The 23,413-nt window shown below is 47.3% G+C and overlaps 1 protein-coding gene across 1 annotated transcript; it reads left to right on the top strand.

The window, feature by feature from the left end:
- The first annotated feature begins 444 nt into the window (after positions 1-444).
- On the top strand, positions 445-20,725 carry WDTC1 (WD and tetratricopeptide repeats 1). The gene is made up of 15 exons (XM_009276196.1): positions 445-599; positions 2,813-2,896; positions 3,831-3,877; positions 5,077-5,188; positions 5,634-5,821; positions 6,495-6,677; positions 6,981-7,075; positions 8,141-8,256; positions 9,388-9,463; positions 11,228-11,324; positions 12,538-12,711; positions 15,938-16,173; positions 16,551-16,719; positions 17,226-17,418; positions 17,575-20,725. Exons 1-15 carry the CDS (start codon positions 492-494, stop codon positions 17,770-17,772), a joined length of 2,076 nt encoding a protein of 691 aa, XP_009274471.1. The 5' UTR covers positions 445-491; the 3' UTR covers positions 17,773-20,725.
- Positions 20,726-23,413: the final 2,688 nt, after the last annotated feature.

The following is a 23,413-nucleotide window of genomic DNA, read 5'->3' as shown; positions in this document are numbered from 1 at the left end:
ACATAGTAAATGAGAGAGAAGAGGTGGCCAAAAAATATCGATGCCTTATTTATTCACAATATAATGAGTCTTGTTGGTTGCAGAGTTTGGGAAACGTGACATTGGACACGAGTGGACATGCAACGGTGGGAGGCAAGCTGTGAAACAGGATGCTACCCTGGACTTGCAGGGTCTTTGCTGGCATAGAAACGTGGCTTTTCTAGGCTGGTTTAGTCCAGGAGTTCTGCTCGTTTTGAATTTCTCTGCAAACTGGGGATGGCCTCTTAAGTCAGGTGTTCTTCGGTCTTACATTGTTCCTTTCCATCCTTGGGTTTCTTCAAGGAGCCTTTATGCAAAACTTTTCAGTCCTTAGCCACCGCTGGTTTTTGACAATAAAGTACTTGACGTTGTATATGAATGGCCTAATATGTTTGTATGCCTGCCTTTGTTCCCTCCCTGTTCTGTCCTGCAGGTAATTAAATGCCCTTAGTGTGGATCTTTGCTCTGTTGGCATGCTCGGATGCACAGCAGCTCTTCCGATAGCTTCTTTTCGTCTGCCCCATTGCAAGAAGATGGCAAAAGCAAACATTACCAGAGACATCGTCCACAGACAGATCAAGGTATGTGTTAGCCAAGTGTTCGCTTGTGTTGGGCGGAGAGCAGATGGAGAATCAGTGCTCACGCTGGATTGGGAAATACTCGTGTTGCTGCCTTTACTTCTGCAAAGATCTCTGCTACTTATGTGTTGATAAGCTGTATAATAAGCTTAAGAGAACAAACACATAGGACTTACCGCTGTCCTTAATGAAGAGCTGGGATGACGTATGGCATAACAGGAATACAGTTGTTCTCCCTAGCAGGAGCGCACCATGCTAGTTTGACATCAGCAGGTCTGTTCCTTTTGAGAGCAATGTTGAAGAGAGAAATCTGGCTGCTTGTGTTTGGGCACCATAAAGGACCCTTAGCTAGCTTCCCTCAGGAGTTTTCTGTCTGCTTCTTTATGTGTTCTCTTTGTGTGATCTTGCCATCAAAGGTATTTTCTGACTGTAGTAAAGTTAATGATCTCTGTCTCAGTCTCTTTCTGTCTCTTTTTCTTTAAAGAGTGGTGTGTTTGCTTCCTTTGTGTAGGGAAAAACTTCTACGGTGGTGGTCGGATCAGTCATCTGATGGCTGCATTTGTGAAATATCTCTTAACGTGAAAGGACTAACTACAGCAGACACAATAGGCAATTATTACTTGGACTCAGAGGCCTTAAATCATTTGCAGCTTTGCTGGTAATCAGCATTCATGAAAGTGGTCTGTTAGCAGCCAGAATAAGGAACTAGGAGCTTGAATGCTCACTTCACTTTGCAGTTTGGTACCAAACTTTGTATTATAAGCTTGTAATTTAATCCATGTGCAAAGATTTATTTTGCTGCTCTAACAATGAAGGGATGGTTCTGTGTTTAGAGCGTTAGCCTGGGACTTTTTCACACTGTCTGCTCTGTTAGACTTTCATGTGTGACCTTGGGAAGGTTGCTAAGTCTGACAGTTCCTTGTAGGAAAAGCAATATCCTACTGCACAGACCTCACAAAGCCACTGAGGTTGCCATAGCAAGGCAATTATAACTGCAGCACCTTGCACTGGGCCCAGCAGTGTTTTGGGAATGCTATCTGTAAAAATATGTCAAGGGGTTTGAAGTTTGTAATGAAAGTTACTACAGAAAGCCTGTTTTGTTTTGTTTTTCCTCCAATCCCCTCATATCTGTCTCCATTTTGTTTTCAAATAGCTTTTGTTGTGTGGAGTTCATTACTTAACATCGGTCTGCAGAGCTGTAACGTAGCACGCTAGTTCTTTGTGTCTGCTCTGTGACTGCTAACGTGTTCCTAGTACCATAAGTATAGTTTTTGACATTGGTGTTCTCATCTATAAATGGTGATAACGAAGGCTGAAGTTGTCTTCGCCTGACTATAGCATGGCACGGGACGGGACCGAGGCTGGATCGTGTCCTAGGAAGGAATCTCCTCGGACATTAGATGTTCCGTCCAAAATATGACTTGCATTCCCTTTTCTTTATGCCTGCCTCTGCAGTTGGCCTTCTTTCATCGAAGCCATCTGCTAATGCATCTGTGAACCCTGTGAGATCACAGGGGAAACAACTGTCCTGCTTTTCTTCACCTTCATTTGTACTGACGCAGTTCTGTGGCAGCTGTTCTCTTCCCTGTAGAACAGGCTGTGCTGTGGTACTGCAGCTACATGCTCCTACTCCATTTCTGATGAAATGAGCCATCTCTAAAGGATGCTGTCCAGTTACATTCCCCAAGACTTTGCCCCTTGGTGATGGTGCTTCAGGACAGATTCATAGAATCATGGAATCATTTAGGTTGGAAAAGACCTGTCACCGAGTCCAACTGATTCTGTGTAATGGCAGACGTCTGAGCAGCTGTGGCCTAGTACTGCAGTCCTCAGGAGTGAGTTGCTTCTGAAATCCTTGCCAAGGGATAATGACAGGCATTGCCAAGCTCTTTTGTATCTTCCGTTTCTGGCCCAAAGTAGACAACTTACTCTGTCTTGGTGTGGGCCTCTCAAACCTTGTCCTGGCTGCCCAGCTGGAGCCTGGCAATTAGATAAACATCATTTTAAACCAATTCAGGAGCAAGGATTACAAACTGCCTACCTGGAGACGATGCAAACGATGTCTCCCTACTACAGGACAGGTACCTGATGCTATGGACACCCCAATACCTGGCAAGGTCCCTGCTTGATTTTTAAAGTTCTTGAATCTTCTCTTAAAGGGAAAAAGGAGTGTTTTGTTTGCTGTAGTCAGTGTGGCGCTTGTTTGCTTCATGCAGGAGAGGGGTGCGCTGGGCTTCGAACGACACTATCATGTCACCGATCCATTCATTCGACGCCTGGGCCTAGAAGCAGAATTGCAGGTAAGTGGGCAGTGTTCAAAGAGCAAAGTGAGCTACTTGTTGTACAACCTACTGCAGAAAGGACAGCCTGCGGGAGTGTATGGCGCTCTCTCTCTTGTATGGGATAGATACTGATTACTTAGTCCCCTAAACTGCATTAGAGCCAGGAATAGCTCAGTGAGATCTTCTGTGAGCTTTCTGCATTACCTAATGCACCTACGAGAGAGCCTTTAACGGGTGTGTATCGGCTAATCCTAGCAGTGTTGCCTGAAGAAGGCGACTGTCAACTGTTCAAGATACTCAGCTCTAATGCTGAAGAGCGTAATGCGTTGCCTAAAAAATAGGTTGTTGTATTGCAGTCTGACACAGCTTAAAAGGATCTTAAGATTCTCTTGGTTTGGGGGAGGAAGGATTCTTCTGTCCCCCTTTTCAATCGCATCTCCCATATCAAACGCTACTCAATGCTCTCTCAGTCTTTCCTGGTGCAGCTGTTAGTTAATTTGGGTGAAGATGTATGATCTAGTCACCCAGCAGCAAGGTGCTTCTAAAAGAGTTACCGAAAGTGCATTTTCCCCGCATTCCCAGTGAACCTGTACATGTAATTTGTCAGCCTAGCCAAGAGCTTTTGAAGCAAAGTCACCTTTCCATGCGTACAGCAGGATTTCATCCGTAGCCTCTGAGACTAAACTGCCTTTTTAATCGACGCTACATTTTTATTTTATTTGTTTCATTTTGCCTTTTCTACCCCAGCTGCTATAGCATGTCTGTCTTTTCTGGAGGTGCTTATCTGCCATGTGGGTGGTTTTTTGCAGGGTTAAAATAAAAAAAACCCTGCTTGTATTGGAACAAGTTGTTATGTGCGGGGAGCTTGCTGTGTCCTTGTCTTAGAACAGCTCTGTTTGATAAGTCTGAAGTTTGTGTAATACCATCTTCCTTTTTTTTTTTTTTCCCTCAGGGTCACTCTGGGTGTGTCAACTGTCTAGAATGGAATGAAAAAGGAGAGTAAGTATGTGGCTTGATTCAGGGGGTCAACAAACTGATAACCCCAGGTTCTCCCAAGAGTAGGATGTAGGTCACCTTATCGTAAGCAGCTGCTTCCCGTTCCTCGTAAAGTGAAGCTCAAGCTCAAAGTTTTGAACTGTAGTAGAGCTCACGCTTCAAAAGAAGCTTTATTTTGTTAAATATATCTGGATATTCTTAGAAATGCTCCTTTAGTGAGTTCAGAAGGGAAATGGTCAGACTAAGAAGTGGAGATTGAAAGCTGCTTCTCTTAAGTGGTATTATGGATTATAATGGATCTTTAGGATTTGCCCAGCTGGTAATGACATTTCCCCACCCCCTTCACCATGCTGTTAAAAGCTTCTGCTGGGGGACAAATATATAAGGGAGGGAGGTAGAGCATTTACCCCTCTCTGCAGTTTTAGAGGGAAACTAAACATAAGAGCATTTCTCTTAGCCAAGCGGAATAAAGGGTGTCTGCATGAGAAATGGCTGGACGGAAGGAAGAGCGTATATTTCTTGGCATGACTCTCACAAGATCCAAAGTCTGCTGTCTGATACTCTTCAGAATTATTTACCAGTGAAAATTCCATGTATTTGAAAGAGATCTGGCTACAAGGAAATAAGTTTAAAAGAGCTGATGGTTGCAGATGTCAAATTCTTTCGCTTCAAATGAAGATAGATGTAGAAGGCGAACAGCGCCTTGCAATACCGCCGCCACACCCTACACTTAAAAAGCAGTCTGTGAATCACTAAATGAGCCCTGGCTTGGGACTGCTTGGGCACATCCAAAGTCCAGGAATGAATGCCTTGGCTTGGCTTCGGGGATGATGTGGAGCAGTTAATGCAGCCAGGCTAATAAGGAAAATGGAGGCCCTGCATTTTGTTGTTGACCAAATGCTCCTATTGTTTTCCCCTGTGCCATCTGAATCCGTGGTGAGCTGATTCAATGAGCTAAACCAACGCAAAACACTCGCTTTGTTTTCTGTGGAGTTGATGTTTGGCTGGTTTAGCTCCCTGAACTGGCTGAATGGATTGGTGCATGGGGAGCAACAAGAACACATAGCTGAGAAGAGAGAGAGGAAGTGGGCTTCTTAGCTGAATTAACTTAATGGCTGTCTGTGGTCAAACCACTCTAAGAAATCGGTCACAGCTTAGAACAGAAGAATACACGATGCATACTTCTCTTCTGTTTCTTTTAGCTTGTTGGCCTCTGGCTCTGATGACCAGCATACCATTGTCTGGGATCCTCTGCACCACAAGAAACTCCTTTCTATGCACACGGGACACACTGCAAACATCTTTTCGGTCAAGGTATATGGTTAGAAGGAATGAACGGCTAGCAAAATCAGCAACCTAAGCAGCAGGAGAATAGATCCTTGCTGGGAAACACTTTCCTGCAAGTAATTCTCCCCCCCCCCCAATAATTTAATATTTCTAATGTTAGGAAGAAATTGCATTAAATGTAATACCTGCACTTCTTAGTTTATGCAGCTCCCAGGCTTATCTCATTCTCTCTAAATTCAAAGGAAATGGTTGTAGCAAATTGGGATGTGTGATGAAGAGACTATTTTGTGTGCTGCTGTAGCTGGTGACTCTTGAGTGCACACACTGTCACGTGTGTAATGTAGGTAATAACGTGGGCCATCCTGTGTTCCTAAAGCAAGCTGCTCTGTGACCTGCCGGGACAGCTCAGCGGTGTCTATGTGAAACAGCCTCAGCACTTCTCAAGTTTGAATGTCAAATCTGTCTCCCACAGTTCTTGCCGCATTCAGGGGATCGGATCCTCATCACGGGAGCTGCAGATTCCAAGGTGCATGTCCATGACTTGACTGTCAAGGAGACCATCCACATGTTTGGAGATCACACCAACAGGGTTAAACGGATTGCCACGGCTCCCATGTGGCCTAACACCTTCTGGAGTGCAGCAGAAGACGGGCTAATCAGGTACAGAACTCTAGTTGTTCTGCCCCAAAATTAATTGGATTAGGATCCGTTGCAGGATGTACTATGCACAGATCTGAAGAGAGACTGTCTCTATACTAAAGAGTTTAAGCTAATCTCTCCCTTTCTTGAAACTGGAAAGATTCATCTTGAAATGTAGACTCCTCTGATAAATACTCTCCTCAGCTCCTCTGTTTTCCTCCACTGAAAAGGGAGGCCAAGAGAGGAACAGCCATGTCAAATGGAAGGGAGATACAACACTGAGCGACGTTTCCCTCCAGAGTCACTGAGACTCTTAAATGAGTAATGTTGTTATGAGAGTCCGCTCCACTTTTCCCACGAGCTACTGTTTGTGAGGTCATGACTTGGAGTTTAATTTGGAACTTGAATAAATCTGTGCACATTATAGAGCTGGATTTAATGGTTATCCTGATATTGAGGCCTAGTGTGTATTGAACTGAGATGCTTCCAGTAACCTGTGGCACAAATGGCTGTTAATGTCGTTACTGTCATCTCTTCATGCACAAGCCGTATAATTGAGCACAGGTCGCTACTGAGCAGTATAAATGTGCTGCTTTGAGTGGTCTTCAGTTTGGTGACCGCAGAAAGCTAACCTCTCTGTGATTGCTGCCTCTGTTAGCTAGTGACACGGATTGCCTCTCTCTTCCCTTTGCAGACAGTACGATCTGCGAGAGAACAGCAAACGTTCAGAAGTCCTGATAGACCTGACGGAGTACTGCGGGCAGCTGGTGGAGGCCAAATGCCTGACGGTCAACCCCCAAGATAACAACTACTTAGCAGTAGGGGCAAGTGGACCCTTTGTGCGGCTCTATGACATACGCATGATCCACAACCACAGGTAATGGCAACTGGCTTTTCTGGGCTTCCTGGGCAGACGTGAGTGGTACAGAAATCTGTTCAAGGCTCTGGTGGGAAGGGGGAGTTGCAATCATCTAGCACTCGCCTGTTTCGCCGTGCGGTTTTACCCAGTCTCTTCTATCACCCACAGTCTTTTTGATCTGTGTGAGTACACTGGGGTGCTGTGAGGCAGGCTTGTGACTGCACAGCTGTATAGGCATGAGGTCTTGCTCTCATGTGCGTGAACAAGAAGTAGATCAGGTTTGAATGCTGTGATTATAAGACTCTTCTTCTTTCTGGCTAGAAAAAGCATGAAGCAGAGTCCTTCAGCTGGAGTACACACATTCTGCGACCGGCAGAAACCCCTCCCGGATGGTGCGGCACAGTACTACGTGGCAGGTATTGGGAGCTGTGCTGGGGGTGACTGATGGGACTTTAAGTTAATGCCTGAAGAATCAGAGTTCTACCCATCACACGAGAAACCGCTGATTGGAAGAGCTCTTCTCTAATACAGGGATGTTCCATGGCATTGCAGTTTATTTCACCTCTGTGCTGTGAATTCTTGTTTATGTTACCTGCCCACTTTCCCTGAGTTGGCAGTGGTGTGTGGAGGTGAGCTGGCCTCACTTCTTCTTGTCTGGCGTAAATGTCTTTTTGTCACTTTTATTGGAAAGTCAAGGATTGGGTAACCTGGGCGCTATGGGCTTTCTCCTGGAACTGGTCCCAGCAAGGCCAGTTGTTTTTGGCACGGAAGAGAAGTGGCTTGTCTTCATCCTGCAGATGAAGAATCAGCGGTGCAGTATCTGAGCAATCTAGATGACATTCTTTTCCAGTGCTCGTTATTTACTGTCTTTTTTCCCCAAAACATTTGGTTTTTTAAAAGTATCTTAGACCAGCATGTTCAGCAGACCAGTTTTGACAGTCCTGCTTCTGATGAGTCCCACTAGAGGATTTCTTAGGTCCCCTGAATTGGTCATGCAACGCATCTGCTGTCTGAAGCAAAAGAACCTGTGTGTGAGCCGAATATTTAGGAGCCGTGGTTTGGTTGTGCTAAGAGCTTTATTAAGGAAACCTGATTAGAGGGTTGAAGATGGAGGTATTTGTTTGCAGATGGCTGCAAATCACAGAAGCCAAATCCGTAGTGAATCCCTAAAACTGAGATTTGCTGGGTTCTGCAGACTTCATTGTTAGCAAGCTAGTTACAATCCAGCCTTCTCCTCATACGGAGATGGCCTTGCAGAATTGATACCTAGAACTTGTGAAAAGGCAGCTATGCGCATCTGTGTGTTTTGGTGGCTGATGGAAGGGTTCAATAAACAGCAGTAGGAAATGGAAAATCCCTTAGGTGCGTGCGCTTCGTGACGTCGCTCTCCTAACAACCTCTTGTAAGAGGGAGCAGCTGGGGTAGGACAAAGACAACGGTTACTAGTTACGCTAATATGTATGGACCTCTCCTCTCCGCAGGGCACCTTCCAGTGAAGCTTCCGGACTACAACAACCGGCTGAGAGTTCTGGTGGCCACATACGTCACCTTCAGTCCTGACGGCACTGAGCTTCTAGTCAACATGGGAGGGGAGCAGGTAAGAAGACAGCTAAAGTTTGGCAGAAAGCTTCACGTTCAGTTGTGTTTGTTGGGCCACCATACGTTGTTGTGCATTCTTCGAAACGGGTATAGCAACTTCTCTGTGGGTAATATGATTGATTTTAAACTGCTTTCTGATTCATTCAGACTGAATGCTTGGTATTAGGGATTTATTTGTTATGCTGCCACTTGAACGGCATTCTGTTCCGGTTCTCCAATTCACATTTCACTCTCTGGAAGAGGAAAAAAAACCCCAGAGTTCTGGAGCTGACCTCTGCTGACCTAGAAAAGACTTCATAACTCATTCTTGAAACATCAAACTGCTTCTGTAATAGAACCTAGTGAATAAGGAACTTACAGAAGCAAAGGCCTTCACCTGTAATATTGATTGCTTTAATTTTAAGCGCTGGGTGATATTCATGGATCTTTTGTAAAGCCTATCAGTGAAATGAGAAAATCCTCCTGACAGCATTAATCAGCATGGATTAAGCAGGAACTTTGCCTGTGCGCAGGTTACTCTGTGGTTGTCCTCTACAGGTCTCTTTCTCACATGTGCACTCATTCCCTTTAAGAGAAGGTGCTGGGTTAGATGAATTGTAGGTCTGATCTGGGCTGTCAATTCCTATACCAGTTTTAAATTAGGGCTTCGCAGGGCTACTTTCAAAGTTTCTCAGGAAATCCTGGCTTCAGCTTAGAGAGACTTTTGCCCCAGTATAGCGTACCACCTCTTTTCTGCCAATAAATGTTTGATTTGTTTATGATCACTGTGTTAATTAAAGTAGTTAAAACATCTTAGAGTTGAAACTTTCTGCGCAGGTTAGTTCATGGTCAGGTCATCTTTTAAGTTCTTTAGGTGTGGAGAGGACTTTCTTACCTCTTGAGTAAGACAAGGCTCCTATTTCTCAGCATTATTCTTTCTGAGCCCAATGCTGGAATGGAACATGCCACTGGTACTGCCATCATCCTGTGTGTACATCTCTATAAACGAGATTCCTAGTTAGAAAATTGGAAATAGCAAAACACAAATGTGGCACCATATACCCGTCTAGCACTGTTTTATTTCTGTGACTTGAGCATCTGTGTTTCACTGATGAATTTTTTTGTCTCATTCTCTTTGTTCATTCCTTAGGTCTATTTGTTTGATCTAACATACAAACAGCGACCATACACTTTTCTCCTCCCAAAGAAGTGCCATACTTCAGGGGGTAAGTATGATGCAGTCATGAAAGTGAGTGGAAGGCAGAGTGAAATCACGTACTACACAACTCTCTTTCAGGGCGCAGCCCAATCTGGGCAGGAACTAGGAAAATGAAGTAGGACGTGGCTGTTGCTGGGCTGTTTGTGCAGTGCAGTTCATACCCTGAGTTCTAAAGCCCTTCTACAGAGTGACAAAACGTGTGTCTTGAGGGGAGAAGTGAGCTGTTGAGAGGTGTATGCCTGTGTGAGCTAAGGAGAATGCTTAAAGCTGGACATAAAGGATAAAGTAGACTTTGTAGAGTGGTTGAGGTCCTGGTATCCTGCCTTCAACTAAGGGGGAAAACTTTGTGGGCAGGCATGGAAATGGTATAATGTTTCTATTTTTTAAAACTTACTAATAAAACATAGAATACATCTGTTATCCCCTTATAAACCCATTAGGAGACAGAACAGTCTCTTCCCTAGTCTAAGAATCTGGCCTGGCACTAATATCCCTCCTGGTGGTGAGATAGTTGAATCAAAAAGTCATTTATTTGACAAGTAAGTAAATCCAAAAGCCTTTTTATTCCTGGCCCTGTTTCTTACAGGGCCTGTTCGTACACAGATATTGGAGGCAGTACGCAGTGAATGGCTGCAGCGTCATTCCCCAGGCAGAGGCTGACTCTTATCAGGGAGTGTTCCTTGCTCAGCCCCTTCCCTGTTCTCAGAGCACTCTGGCAGAGTTTGATCTGTGTACTCAGCTAGACTTGGGCCTTAACCTAACACTCACATCATGATAGCAAATATATGCCCTGCCTGCCTTTCTCTTCTGTCTTGAATGCATGTGGGTGCTCTGTACTGTGGTATCTGGCGAGGTCACGCTTTAAATGGCAGGACAGCGTTTGAACAGGCTCATAGTGGTGCGGTTGCAGCGAACGCTCCACCCTGTCGGGCACATGAAGTTCAGGCAAAGGCTGTGAAAGGGCGGTATCGGTACAAAGGCTGAACTTCATGTGCATGCATGTCTCTGCACACGGAAATCTCCGAGCAGTTCGGTAGACTGGTTGGACAGTGTCCCCAGTTTCCCAACCTGTGAAATGGCCGCAGGAGCACTCCCGGCTGCAACATAAATGCAATTTGTAAAAATTGAAGCTGAATATCTTCTATAGAAATGGCAGATGATATGGCTGCGTGACCTTCAGAGGATTACTTCAGCCTGAACTGCTCCTTGAGCAGTAGGGTAAGAAAAGAAAGAAAGGAAGAAAGCATCTAGAATTCCTTTACTGGATTCCTCCAGTGGTTCCCCTCATCCTCCTTGTTCTATTAAATGTTCAACAATTGGCTCTATGATTCTTTATCTGAGTGAATCTAAAATACAAAGTTGCTAATGTTACTAAATACTTTGACAATTTTAAATGTCAGGCTTCTGGTGATCAGTTGGGTACTCTGATTATGGCCTAGACTCAGTCTGAAGGCAGTTCAAGCTGCCTTCTCTTTGTGTGTGTATGCTTAGTTCTATGTGTATCTAGTTTTCTGTTCTAGAGTTGTATTGCGAAGGATACTGCAGAGATTTTGTAGTAAATGTAAGAAGGCAAATCAAAGCCAGGTGGCTGGAGGTGGGGGGGCCATGTGGAATCATGGAAGTCTTATTTCTGCTCTGAATGGGGCTGTGGCATTGACTTGACTCTGCTGTAAAATAAACCCCTGAAGCTTCAGATATTAGTTTGTATAATCTATATTGATACTTAGCATGGCTGTATATATATATTTTTTTTTTTCTTCCTAACCTTCAGAAGTGCAGAATGGAAAAACCTCTACCAATGGAGTGTCGAATGGCATCCATCTCCACAGCAATGGCTTCCGCTTGTCTGAAGGAAGAGCACATGTGAGGTAAGGGGACAGATCTACCTGCATGAAAGCCCTATGGCTTTGTTCTTGTCCTCTTCCTCTTGCCAGGGTTAGGTGCTGCTAAACAGGGTGTGAAATGCAAATCCACTTTGCGTGTTGGCTGGATTGTCAAGTGGTCTCTGTCCTAGGAGCTGTATTTGCTTCTGATGCATGGGCTATGAACAGGAGTCAGATCAGGCAAGAGCGTCCTGGGAGAAATGTTGTCCGTGAGGATTTTTCCCCTCTTATGATGAATTACTGCAGACAAAACTAAAAAATGACTTTTCAGGCCTGGAAGCACGGAAGCACGGTGTTCTTATTTGTCCTGAGTTCTTGTTACTTCCTGGCCTGCAGGAACTGTGTCTTGGTAGATGGGAGAGGCTGTCAGGTCGAAAGAGCCTTGCTTCCTTTTGCCATTTTTTTTTTGGTCACCTGCCTGCTGCAAACTGAACTGAAGCAGCCAAAATTGCTTTACGACAATGACACTGGAGTCATGACTCCTGCAGTCTGCATGTGAGCCTGGGAACGGATGGAGAGCCCTCTTCCATTGTTCCTGCTGCTTGCTTTCTTTAAGAGCAAAATGCAGCTGGGGCGAAGCAGAAGCAGACTTGAAGCACATCTTGCTGACTGTTTTTCCTCCAGCTGATGAGACATGGTTAAAAGTCAAGACACAGTTGCTTAATACCATATATGGGTAGTCTAGGTTCCACCAAAGTCACTTTGCTGAATGTTTTCAGCTTGTTTCCTCTAGATGGCCCCTCCACCACGGCAGCAGAGATGCGGCTGGAATTTTGGGTTGCTGAGCATGGGCCTTGTGCAGCCCAGGGAACTCGGATGCTTGGTTTCCTTCTGAATTTGCGTTCTGTTATACATTGCTAAAAGAGGATAGGAAATGTTGTTTATGTAGTCAAAGCAAAGACGTATTGGTGAAGTCTGAGGCATTAGATGCTTAAAATACACACTGCTCAATTTTGAGTGGATGCCTGTATATAAAGAAAAAATAGAAAAAGTCAAAAGGTGGTCAAAAAGAAACCTTCCTCCTAAATTCAGGTTATTCAGGTACATGGTCTCTTCTGCCTTTTTCTGAAACTTTTGGTATTAGCTAATGCTTGCTGGGACTTGCTAAGCTAGAACAAAACACTGCAGCCATTTAACTGGAGTTAACAGAGCATTAGCATGTGAGGCTTACCTGTGCTCCATTCTTCTCTCCCTTCAGTCCCCAGGTGGAGTTACCTCCCTATCTGGAGAGAATCAAGCAGCAAGCCAACGAGGCCTTTGCTTGCCAGCTGTGGACTCAAGCCATCCAGCTATACAGCAAAGCAGTCCAGAAAGCCCCCAACAATGCCATGCTGTATGGAAACAGAGCTGCTGCCTACATGAAGCGCAAGTGGTAAGGAAGCAGAGAATATCAGGGAGTTTAGTGTCGCAGGCAGTGCTGGTGCCTGATTTCCCAGCACCACGGATACCTCGCTGTCCGCTGCGAAGCACCTGGGTTCCCTATGTGTGGAGTAGGGTTCGGGTTATTGGATCAGGCCGTAAGTGGGTCAGCTCTGGCACAGCACAAGGGGATTGCGCAGCAGCATGTGTTAGAGAAATGACAGCCACGGATACTGCACAGGCAAGCACAGCTGGTAAAAGCTCATCGTTTTGCCTACTGGCATGCTGAGTAATGTTCTGTTCCTTTCCTGTTTTAAAAAGAAACTGAAAATCCACTTCTGAGTAACAACATTATGAGTGTCTCCAAGGGTGTTTGTGTTTCTTTGGATCGTTCTGATCTGTATTAGAGTATGGCTCTAAATCTGCTGTCAACAGATGAGGTAATGGTTACTATGCTTTATAACTTCCTATCTCGTGATACAAGATTGCAGTAGGGCTGCCTGGAGTTGCTTTGGTTGCTGCTTTATCCAAGTAACTAGCACTGCAGATAGTCAGAGGTGACCTGGTGGTTCCTGCGCTACCCCAGCTAACGCACACTCCCCTTGACTGGAAACAAACCTCTCTGAGGGATCTGGGGAGGTGGCAACTGGTGCCTCAGCGTCTGGGGGAGGTTCTGTCTTGACTGTTGCAAAATGCTGTTAGCCTCTGCAGTAGGTAATGTCTTCTCTGACCAACAGCCAGAGCTGCATCTGCAAGATACAGCTGAGTTATTTTAGTATCTGTCCCCTTGAGCAGAGTAAGACTGAGTAGCATGACTTGCCATTAACATATTTAAAATAGCTGTGGTCCTTCATCTACATTTGCTTTGTGAGGATAGCCTTCTCCTCTCCCTGCTGAAATCCCCAGTATGAACTCTCTCATCTTCTTGCCAGATAAAGAGCAGCCAGCAGTTGTTGTGAACCGTTGGTAACTGGCCTAGTGGCTGTTTTGCAATAGGAGAGATTTGGGAGCTGCCTCAAAAAGACCTCAGTGTTCAGAGGGAGAAGAACAATAGGTTGAGATTAAGGAATGGACGACAGAAGCTGAGTGCTGATCTCATGAATGACATTTCTCTTATAGGAATTGTTTTTTCCCCGAAGGATGTTGGCAGATCTGAACCTTTCCGTGTGTCAGCTAGTGCTTTGCTACAGTTTTCAGTAGCAGGAAGATGTGAAAATATATGCACAATGGGTTTCTGTGGCATGCAATGATTAGAATTTAAATAGTACTAGGCTGATATCTTCTCAGGTGCAGAAAAGGCGGGGCACTTCTCTGCTAGGAACGGCTACTGGTGTATGGCAGAAGGTGGCTGGGATGTCACTGAGAAGGAGGGTGAAGCAGTTGGACAGTGACCCACGCTGAACCACCGTGTGTCTCTAAGGTGTCCTTCATGTTCGGAGCAGGAACAGCTGTAGGCCACCCTGCAGGACACTGCAGATCTTGCTTTGGCCTCGTTCTCTGAATAACAGAGAGATCTAGAAAAAAGGAAGGTCTGTAATTTCCTAACCTCCCCTTGCACATCCGCCATCTCGCGCTTCTAAGGCTGTCCTTTTAAAATTTGCTCGCAAGAGCCAACTGCATCACTCCCCGGATTGCTTTTAGCAGTTTACGTTGACAGTACTTCGCTGATTTCTAGTGAGAGCACTTTTGCACAAGCCGAGACAAACCTGTAACAATGGGAGAAGTCAGTGCCTGCTTTACATCTCAATGTGTACGTTTTCACACCAGTCTGTTGGGCTGTCTGACACTGGTAGTTGAGGTTGAAGGATTTTTGAGGGTGGCAAAGCAGCTAATAGCCCAGTCAGCTCTGAAAATGCGAGACACCCGTCTGTCATCATAACAGGTAACTTGCATTCCCTCTTTCTTTGAACAAAAGTGGCCTGATGCTGTGCATCCAGCCTCCTGGATTAACACAGACACAGTGCTGCAAAGACAGCCCTCAAGAACCATGTTTCTTCTGCTCTGCTGCAGATCCCATGGACGAGGCGCTCCACCTTCTGTACTGGGCTAGCAAGCTGTAATATGTGGCCAATATCCACCTAGACGGGAGGGAGCAATAGGATGAATAGTTTGCAGAACATGCTTGTGGCACTGAATAAGCGCCGCTCGGCATGTAACCCAAAGATTTGGAGCTCCCTTTAATGAGTGGAGACACAGGAGCACCTCTTCCCTGACAAAGGCTCCACGCGATCTAAAATTGTCGCCCTCTGGGAGGTACAGGGCAATTCACCCCCTTCCCCTTGGGACTGTTTCAGACTTTGGTAGGTGCAGTGCACGTAGGTTACAGGTGTGAAACATTATTATTATTATTATTAGCCATCATATGGAGACTTGGCACTCTCTTAAGACAGATTTTGGTGCCTCTGAACAGTTTAGGCTCGATGCTGGTACACCAGATGTGTCAGCCCTGGTTGATTTCTCAGCCTCTGTCAGTCTGAACTGAATACCAGTGTGCAAGGCTCGTCAAGGCTCTCCTGCTTCCAGAGCCCAAGCGGAGGCAATTCTTATTCCCACAGCCATGGAGCTTAGGGAAATCAAGTGTAGTCTCCATTAACTGTAAATAGGATATAAATATCCATTATGATACCAGTCTGCTATAACGCTTATTTCTAAAACTTGAAGGTTTTTCCTATAAAGGTGGGAAAAGACTGCTGCTTTAGACATGTGTCCATCAGGGCTATGAAGTGTGGTGGTTCTGTAGCTCCTTCTTGAGGGCTACAAGTGGCTCTGACTGTGGGCAGGGAAACATGCTGCCACGCTGTGCGTCCACAAAGGGGCACGCGTGAGCTGCCGTGCTCTGACGAGGCCCTGCTTGCCTTGCAGGAGAGGCCTTGTGTCTGCTTGGCCAGAGGGCTTGTGCATCCTCCATCTTCAAAGGACTTCCCTAAATGTGTTCTATCAGTGAGCTCTGCTCTGTCGGATTTAAAATGGCAGGTCAAGACTTGCTGGGCTTCCCTGTGTGGTCACGTTACAGGGCTGCCTGCGTACGTGTGGAGGTGCATTCAAGAAGCTGGGCTTGGTCAGATGGTGCCCCTGGGAAACAGCAAATGCTATTAGTATGTGAGCTTGCGGGGTGTCTGCTTGCATGGAGAGAGCTGGAAGCAACAAGCTTTGGAGTGAAACGGGGGCTGCAGAATGGCAGTGGAAAATGTATGCTGTTTCTGCTTGGGCTATCTAATCCACCCCTCCCTTTTCTTCAGGGATGGGGACCATTATGATGCTTTAAGGGACTGCTTGAAGGCCATATCCTTGAATCCGTGCCACCTGAAGGCCCATTTCCGTCTTGCCCGCTGTCTCTTTGAACTCAAGTATGTGGCGGAAGCACTGGAGTGTCTGGATGACTTTAAAGGGAAGTTCCCAGAACAAGCACATAGCAGTGCCTGCGATGCACTAGACAGAGACATCAATGCAGCCCTCTTCTCCAAGAGTGATAACGGTGAGTGCCAGTGTTCAGTGTGGTTCTTCAAGGTCGTACTAAAACCTAATGATGGGACAAGGAATTTTCGTCTTAAACTGCCCCTCTGAAGTAAAGCTCCAACTTCTGAGAGAGATTGATTGTTACTGTGCACAAAAAGTGGCCTGAGCCTGTTCTTTCCTTGCGCCTGGTCCTGGTTTGCTCTTGAGCGAGAGTATGATAAAAGGGGTCTGATGTACCCAGGAGATAATCTGGAAGGAAGCTTGGGCTCTAAGCCCTGCTCCCTGCTGGAATTGTCCTTAACTCTTCTCTAAAGCTGTTGGGGTTTCCTAGAGTGCCGTTTGCTTAGAACATGTTCCTCCCCAAATTGTGACGAGGGAAATCTGTTGTCTTTCCAGCTGAAGACAAGAAAGGGGGTGGCCCCATCCGGCTGCGAGCCACAGGCCGCAAGGATTCCATCTCAGAGGATGAGATGGTGCTGAGGGAGCGCAGCTACGACTACAAATTCCGATATTGTGGCCACTGTAACACTACTACAGACATCAAAGAGGCCAATTTCTTTGGCAGGTATGTTGGCAGAGCATAATAGGGATGCAGGACAGGAGTGTGAGCAGCAGCAGAATGCTCTCTTCCATCGGATAAAGCCTCATGCGTAGCCCCATGTGACTGTTCATAAAATGACGCTGACGCTGGTTTGCAGGGTTGAAAAAGATGACAGAAACCCTTCTCATTGTGTGGCTGCATGAATAGCTGGTTCAGTAGCAGATCCACAGAGGACCCGGTTGGGCTAGCGTTTCAGAAAAGCCATTTGGGATTGAAAACATGAATCCTGGGGATGGAGGGACAACACAGAACACAGAGGACCCGGTTGGGCTAGCGTTTCAGAAAAGCCATTTGGGATTGAAAACATGAATCCTGGGGATGGGGAACCAACACAGAAAGCTTTATCTGGATCCGTAAGCATGAGGGGTGGCAGCCTGCTGATTATAGAAGCCAACTGAGATTCTCGTGTCTGCTAGAGACTAGCTTTGGCTCTGAGCTGTGATCTCCAGTCTCTGCTCCTCTCATCCTAGCAATGCACAGTACATAGTCAGTGGGTCAGATGACGGCTCCTTCTTCATCTGGGAGAAAGAAACCACCAACCTTGTCAGAGTGCTGCAGGGAGATGAGTCGATTGTGAATTGTCTCCAGCCTCATCCCAGTTACTGCTTCCTGGCCACCAGCGGCATTGACCCAGTTGTACGACTGTGGAACCCTAGGCCAGAGGTAAGAGCCGCAGTAAAAGACTGTCTTGTTGTCGTGAGATGTAACACGCACTGGTCTTTCCTACTGGGACCTCTTGAGAGTTGCAGCAGCAGCAGCAGCAGCCCCTCTTTGGTCCCAGCGCTGCCTTGCTGAGTTCTCTCCCTTCTTGTCTTGCAGAGTGAAACCCTTAATGGCCGCGTGGTCGTAGACATGGAAGGTGCTTCCCAAGCTAACCAGAGACGAATGAATGCAGACCCGCTGGAGGTGATGTTGCTGAACATGGGGTACCGGATTACAGGACTGACCAGTGGTGGGGCTGGAGGCTCAGATGATGAAGACAGCTCAGAGGGGCAAGTCCAGTGCCGGCCCAGCTAAAACAGAACTGCCTCTCCTTCCTCTAATTGTTTGGCTGAAAGGGAACCTAGTTTCCTTGGTCCTGAACTTTCTCTGATGAATGACTGCACTGTTTCGCACTATGCACAGAGTAGGACAAGCTGGCAGGGGCAGGAGCGGCCGTCTCTTTAAACCATCGCCACCACCTCCTCCTTCTCCCGTCACGCTACTGAGCAGCATGGCAGTGCGTCCAGGGTTTGCCTTTAGTGGAATTTAGTCCCAACAGGGGTCTTTGAGTTGTCTGTAAGCAGTGTAAGCTGGTGATTTTTTTTCCAGAGCTGCTGTATGATCTGGTACAGGGGGATGTTGCCTGCATTCATGCATCTGCAGAGAGGATGTTAAAATCCTGAATAAAATACGAACCTAGGGCAGGGGTTATGAAATGAATTTACTGCGGTGATCTTGGTCTTGAAAGTTTGACTCTGCTTTTGTGCTACCAGCCTGGCTAGAGGCCCCTGGTTTAGGATTGTTGGCCATGAAACACCTGTTTTGTCCCATAACATCTTTCTTCTGGCTTCCATCTCTAACACGTTGTCACCAGATGTAGCTGTGTTGTATTAAGGACTGGATATTACCTGTCTTGTCCCTGGGCATCTGTCTTAGTTGATGAATCAGTGAAGGCACTGAGTACGTGCAGCTCAGCAGGGCAGGATGTGCTTGCCCAGCTCCGATGCTTCCTTCCGTGGTCTATGAACCCTTGGAGAAAGGTGACAGCAATGAGAGCAGGTTTGATCAGAGGCCTACGACTCACGTAGCTAAAGCTACTGAGGAAAGGAGCTGGTAACAGCACTCTTCCAGAGCTTCTCTCTCCGTTGCCCAAAATGTGTGTAGCTGTATTCACCTTCTCCTCTCCACGTCACCTGTGCTGGAGCTGAGAACGTTGCCACCGTGTATATGTTGCAACTAAAGTTTCGAGCTTTTAGACAGCAGCATTTTTGCGCAGTCAGCTGCTCTGTCTTGGCCAAGGTGGGCCTTCTCTGCCTCATTGTTGGTGTAACATCTGATGGGTTAGTGGTCCTCTCAGGAACCCTCCTTCCTCTTCCCGCTCTCCACACACTGACTCTGGCTGCAAAGCCAGGAGTACACCTAGAAATGCAGCACTGTACTTCCATTCCTTCCCCTCTCATGTAACATGCAGCCCTGTTTTTTCCCTCTTGCAGTTGCCAAACACTGAATATCAAATAGATCTTACACAGCTCTGCTACAACCGAATCCGAAGAGGTTGTTTTTTCTAGGACTATCAACTAAGACCAAAGAGCCCCTGGAGATCTTAACTGCTCTGCGCTGTCTTGTATCTCTTACTGCTGAAGGTCTGAACATGCTAGCCTTGGTCCCAGGGGTGTGAGATGTGTGTCTGGGAGTGTGTGCGCATGTGTGTATGCTGCATTAGGGCTGTTCTTCCATGTGGTGCAATCCCTGGTCTTCCTGTTCCTGCTGTGGAAAGATGAGAGGCCTCCCTTTCCTTCTCTGGCTGCTTCTGGCTGCCAGGCGTTGATGAGAGAGACTGCGCAGTGCTGGCTGATCAAGGTAACTGGCTTCTTCTCCCTTCCAGAACAGTCTTTATGAGATGAGTGAGCCTTGTGCAGGAGGGAGAGAGGTCACAGAGGCTCGTAGCTGGCAGCTTCTCTCCAAGGACACTGTTCCCTGCATAGAGAGATCCCCCGCGCCCCCCTTGCAATCGCGGTGGAGCTATGTGGGATCTGATCCCTGCCCCTCAGACAAAGATGTCCATCTGCTCTTTCACGTGTGGGTGAAACCGAGCCTTAGCGAACCCCCGGTCTTGTGGGAGCACACCCCTCGCCACCCAGAAACGACTGGCTACCCTTGTGCTCTGCTGAGCTGTGATGGCAGACTCGCCTTCCATCTTCTCCTGCTGAAGCAGAGCTCTCCTGGGACAGATTGTCACTTGGCTGCTGAGGGCGTGTTTGCTTGTTTTCAGGCAGTGCCAGCGCGGTAGATGTGACTGCTTGCTCAGTTTACCTGTTTGGTTGTGTACAAGCTCCCCCCGCCCCGAGTGTACCCCGGCACTCAATGCTCTTCAAAACCCAGAGGCAACAGAAAATTCTTCTCACTCGGGTGGCTTTTTGACATGGTCTGGCCTTTTCTTTTTTTGCTTACGGCTTTCCTACTAGACGCATCCTCTTTTTTTTTTCCCCCCTATTCTCCTCCCACTCAAACTTTTTTTTCAGCTTTCAGTAGACAAAGTCTGCAGACTTTGATTTTTTTAAACTGAGAGACTGAGATGGAAAGCTCCGAAAAGAACAGACCTCTCCCTCCCCGTTCACCTTTTGCTGTGGCAGCTATTTTCTGTTGGTTTTACCCTTGTGAGACAGTGCAGCTCTTTTACTTGCCAGTTGCGGTGTGAAAGCTACAAGATTCCCTGCCTCTGCAGTGGATCGCTTTTTTTTAATGGCTGCTTTGGTTAAAAAAGATAAATAATAATGGGAGAGAAGGGGAGAGAGAAAAATCTTTCTGCCTCTAGCCCCTTTCCCCCTTGTTGTGGGCAGATTACCTGCTTTGTCGCTTGTTAATGAGGAATTTGTATTTATTGGTGAAGGAAAAAACATGCTGGGGAAGTAGGGAGAAGGTGTTGCTTTATTGACCTCTGCTGTTTACTTCAGCCCCCTCTTTGGAAAAGCTTCTTCCTGCTCTTTCTGGTTAACTCTTTCTAGCCTGGGATATGCAGGGATGCCTCCTTTATTTTTGTATTTTAGCAACGGGCTCTCCGTTAGGAGACTCTAGGATTCTCTCAGTGTTGCAATGACCATTGCTTCTCGCTTTTTCAAGTACTAAAGATGATCATCTCGTAAACTTTGCCCCTGCAGTCGTAGAGGTAACACACAAGCCTTACTGCCCTCATTAGAAGGAGCAGAAAACTTGTTTCTCTGGTCCCTGGAAGAGAAAGGGTTAAGCAATTAAACAATTCTTTGTTCTAGTTCTTTCTCGGTGTCATTTTGTTTGGGGGATTGTTCTGGCTTTGTTCTGCCTTTCTCCTCTGTGGAGGTGGACAAGGGTGGGTGGAGGGTGGCCTGGTTGGGCTGCATGTTGTCTGTTCAACAGTGCTGCTTCGTGGAGAATAGCGGCCCCAGTCAACTTGAGCGGGAACGGGGCTGGGGAGCCCGAAACGTGGCTTGTGAGCTGTGGTGGCTACCGAGTTAGTGCTGGTGTTAGTTTATCCAGGTGTGGGAGCTCAGATCTGTCGGTGGAGCGAGGGCCGGGGCTCTGTTCCGGAGCAGAGTCCACCTCCGGCTTGGTTTAGAGCTAAAGCTGCAAACGCTGGGGTGAGGATGAGAACGGCTGCCTGGGGCTTGCCGGGGAAGAGAGAAGTGATGCACGCGTCGTACAGAAAGATTAATGGTGCTGTGGTGGAGTTAGTTTCTCTGAATCCTGTTTTGTCAGGGCGGGGGGTAAAATTGATAAAATCCTCTTTGGGTCCCTGCTGAACCCAAGAGTTAGAGGTGAGTGGGCGGGGGGGACAAAAAGCTGAGTAGGGAAACCAACCCGTCCTTGCCTTTTAGCTCTTCTTAAATAGCCTCTTGCCCTGAGAAGCAGAGCCCTGGTGACTTAGGCTGCGGGGCAGACCCAAGGTCACCTGCCTGAGTCACCATCTTACTGACCGATCTTCGGAGATGTTTCCGCTGTCAGAAACAACGCACTTACTGCACCTTAAGGTGTCTCGCACTCAGCGTGGTGTGTGGGACATCAACATTTAGACCCAGAGATGATCCCTTGCTAAAGGATATCACAAATTCGCTTTCCCCTCTGGGCTCCTGCTGCAAAAACCTCCCAAATACTTTCCTGCCCTCCAAGCTGCAGAATGCCAGGCCTTAAGCAAGAGTTAGAAAACCAGTCTGCTATTTTCAGAACCCATTTGAACTCTTCTCTTAAAAATTCCCGTTGGACACCTTTCAGCTGAAGGCCTTTTGAGGTCTCTTCATTTCAAATCCTGTCTGATATAAATTACTGCTTTAAAAAGACAGCTCTGCTCTAACAAAGCAATGTGCATCCATAGCCGGAATTGGCAATCAGCTAATTGGGTCAGATCTTGGACTGAATGGTTGGACAAAGAGGAAGCGTGGAAGGGGAAGCAGAGTGGTTGAATCGTGGGTGGAAATGGCTAGAAGGACCCAGAAAATGAGTTTTATTTGTAATTTGGGTAAGGGAGTTGGGTCGAGGAGGGAGAGGAGCGCTGTGCTCTGGGATGTGGGGAGAGGAACAATCGCAGCCCTGCTGCCGAGTTCACTTTTCTCTGATGTAACTGTTCGCAGTGCCAGGAACAAGTCTGCAAAGGGCTCAAGATGGCTCCTGTCTCTGAGCAGAATGGGAGCAGGATGTCAGAAAACTGCCTGCCGTTGCTGCAGTGAGGAATTCGGTCCTCTGCCTGTTACGCTCCTTGTAGCTTGTTCAGGCCTTGCTGCTGCGGGAGGCGAGACTGACGGGGAACCCCTCTGGGGCTGGCAAGGGGAGAAGGTGGGCCTCTTCACGGATTTCATAGCTGAGAAATCATGGTGACCTGCACTCGGCTCTTTGGGCTCTTCCACCTTGTGCCCCTTGCCCCTGAGAAACCAGTGGCTTTCCCTTTAAACGTAAAAAGTTGCCCCGTGGATTGGCTGTGTCAACTGGAGAGGGGAGAGAGGAGGAAATGCAGCTTTCAAGCGACAGGGCAGCAGCAAAGACCCGAAGGTTAAAGCTGAGGGGTGAGATGGCTTAGGGGGTGTTGCTTTTGGGGTGGGTGGCTGAGCCTGCGTCTGTTCTTGCGCTTGTGAGTGGCACCATCATCAATACAGATGAGAATGACGTTTCTGGTTCACGCTGAGCGATTAGAGGCTGTCAGATTGCAGCAGGCACAGACCGCGGGAAAGGAACAACAAAAAGGCGAAGCAACCCACCCCAGCATCACCTCCAGGGCGGGGGAAGGACGCCTTGGTGTCCTCCATCAGCCTGTGCCTCGGTGACATTTTAAATAGACTCCTGCACGCGGTGTTGCCTGCTGCTGCCTCGGTTGTCAATGTCAGAAGGGGGAGGGGATCTCTTCCTTGAGTGGTTTGGTTCTGGCAGTCCCTGTAATGTTTGAGCTGTCACAACAGGGAAGGTTCCCAAGGAAGCCGCTTGCTGAACAAGAGCTGGCTGGGTGCCTGCTTCTTTCAGGCTCAGAGATGAGCCGGGGTAGAAAGGGGAGGTAACCGAATCCCTTCCAGGCTGAGCTCCAGCTATAGCCATGGTGGCGTGCGCTTGGACAAACCCAAACCGGCGCGCGGTCTGGGCTGTGTTCGTTCCTGGAGCAGGCAGGCTCTCCTCTGGGAAGGGCTCCGCGTCTCCGGGGTGCGAGTGACGCGCTGGCACCTGCAGCGATCGTCGTCCTGAGGAGGTTTTGGGCCGATGGGAGGTAGAGCTGCTTCCCTGCTGCCAAGGGGAGAGGGGAGCAAGGCAAGGCACTGGCAGAAGTGGGAGTGAAACCTTTTTGTTTCTTGTCAAATGAGAGATTGCAAAAACAATGACGGCAGTATTCCGGCTCTGTACATCGATCCAGTATTGTAGTCAGGCGAGATAGCTGCAATAAAAAGCCCGGCCTTTAATTTTATGCATGGAGAACTTCTTACCTGCTCTCCCGCCCCCCCCCCCC

This window comes from Aptenodytes forsteri, unplaced genomic scaffold, assembly GCF_000699145.1.
Source record: "Aptenodytes forsteri isolate BGI_AS27 unplaced genomic scaffold, ASM69914v1 Scaffold321, whole genome shotgun sequence".
Classification (NCBI taxonomy): Eukaryota; Metazoa; Chordata; class Aves; order Sphenisciformes; family Spheniscidae; genus Aptenodytes; species Aptenodytes forsteri.
This window is presented reverse-complemented; position numbering and strand designations above follow the sequence as displayed.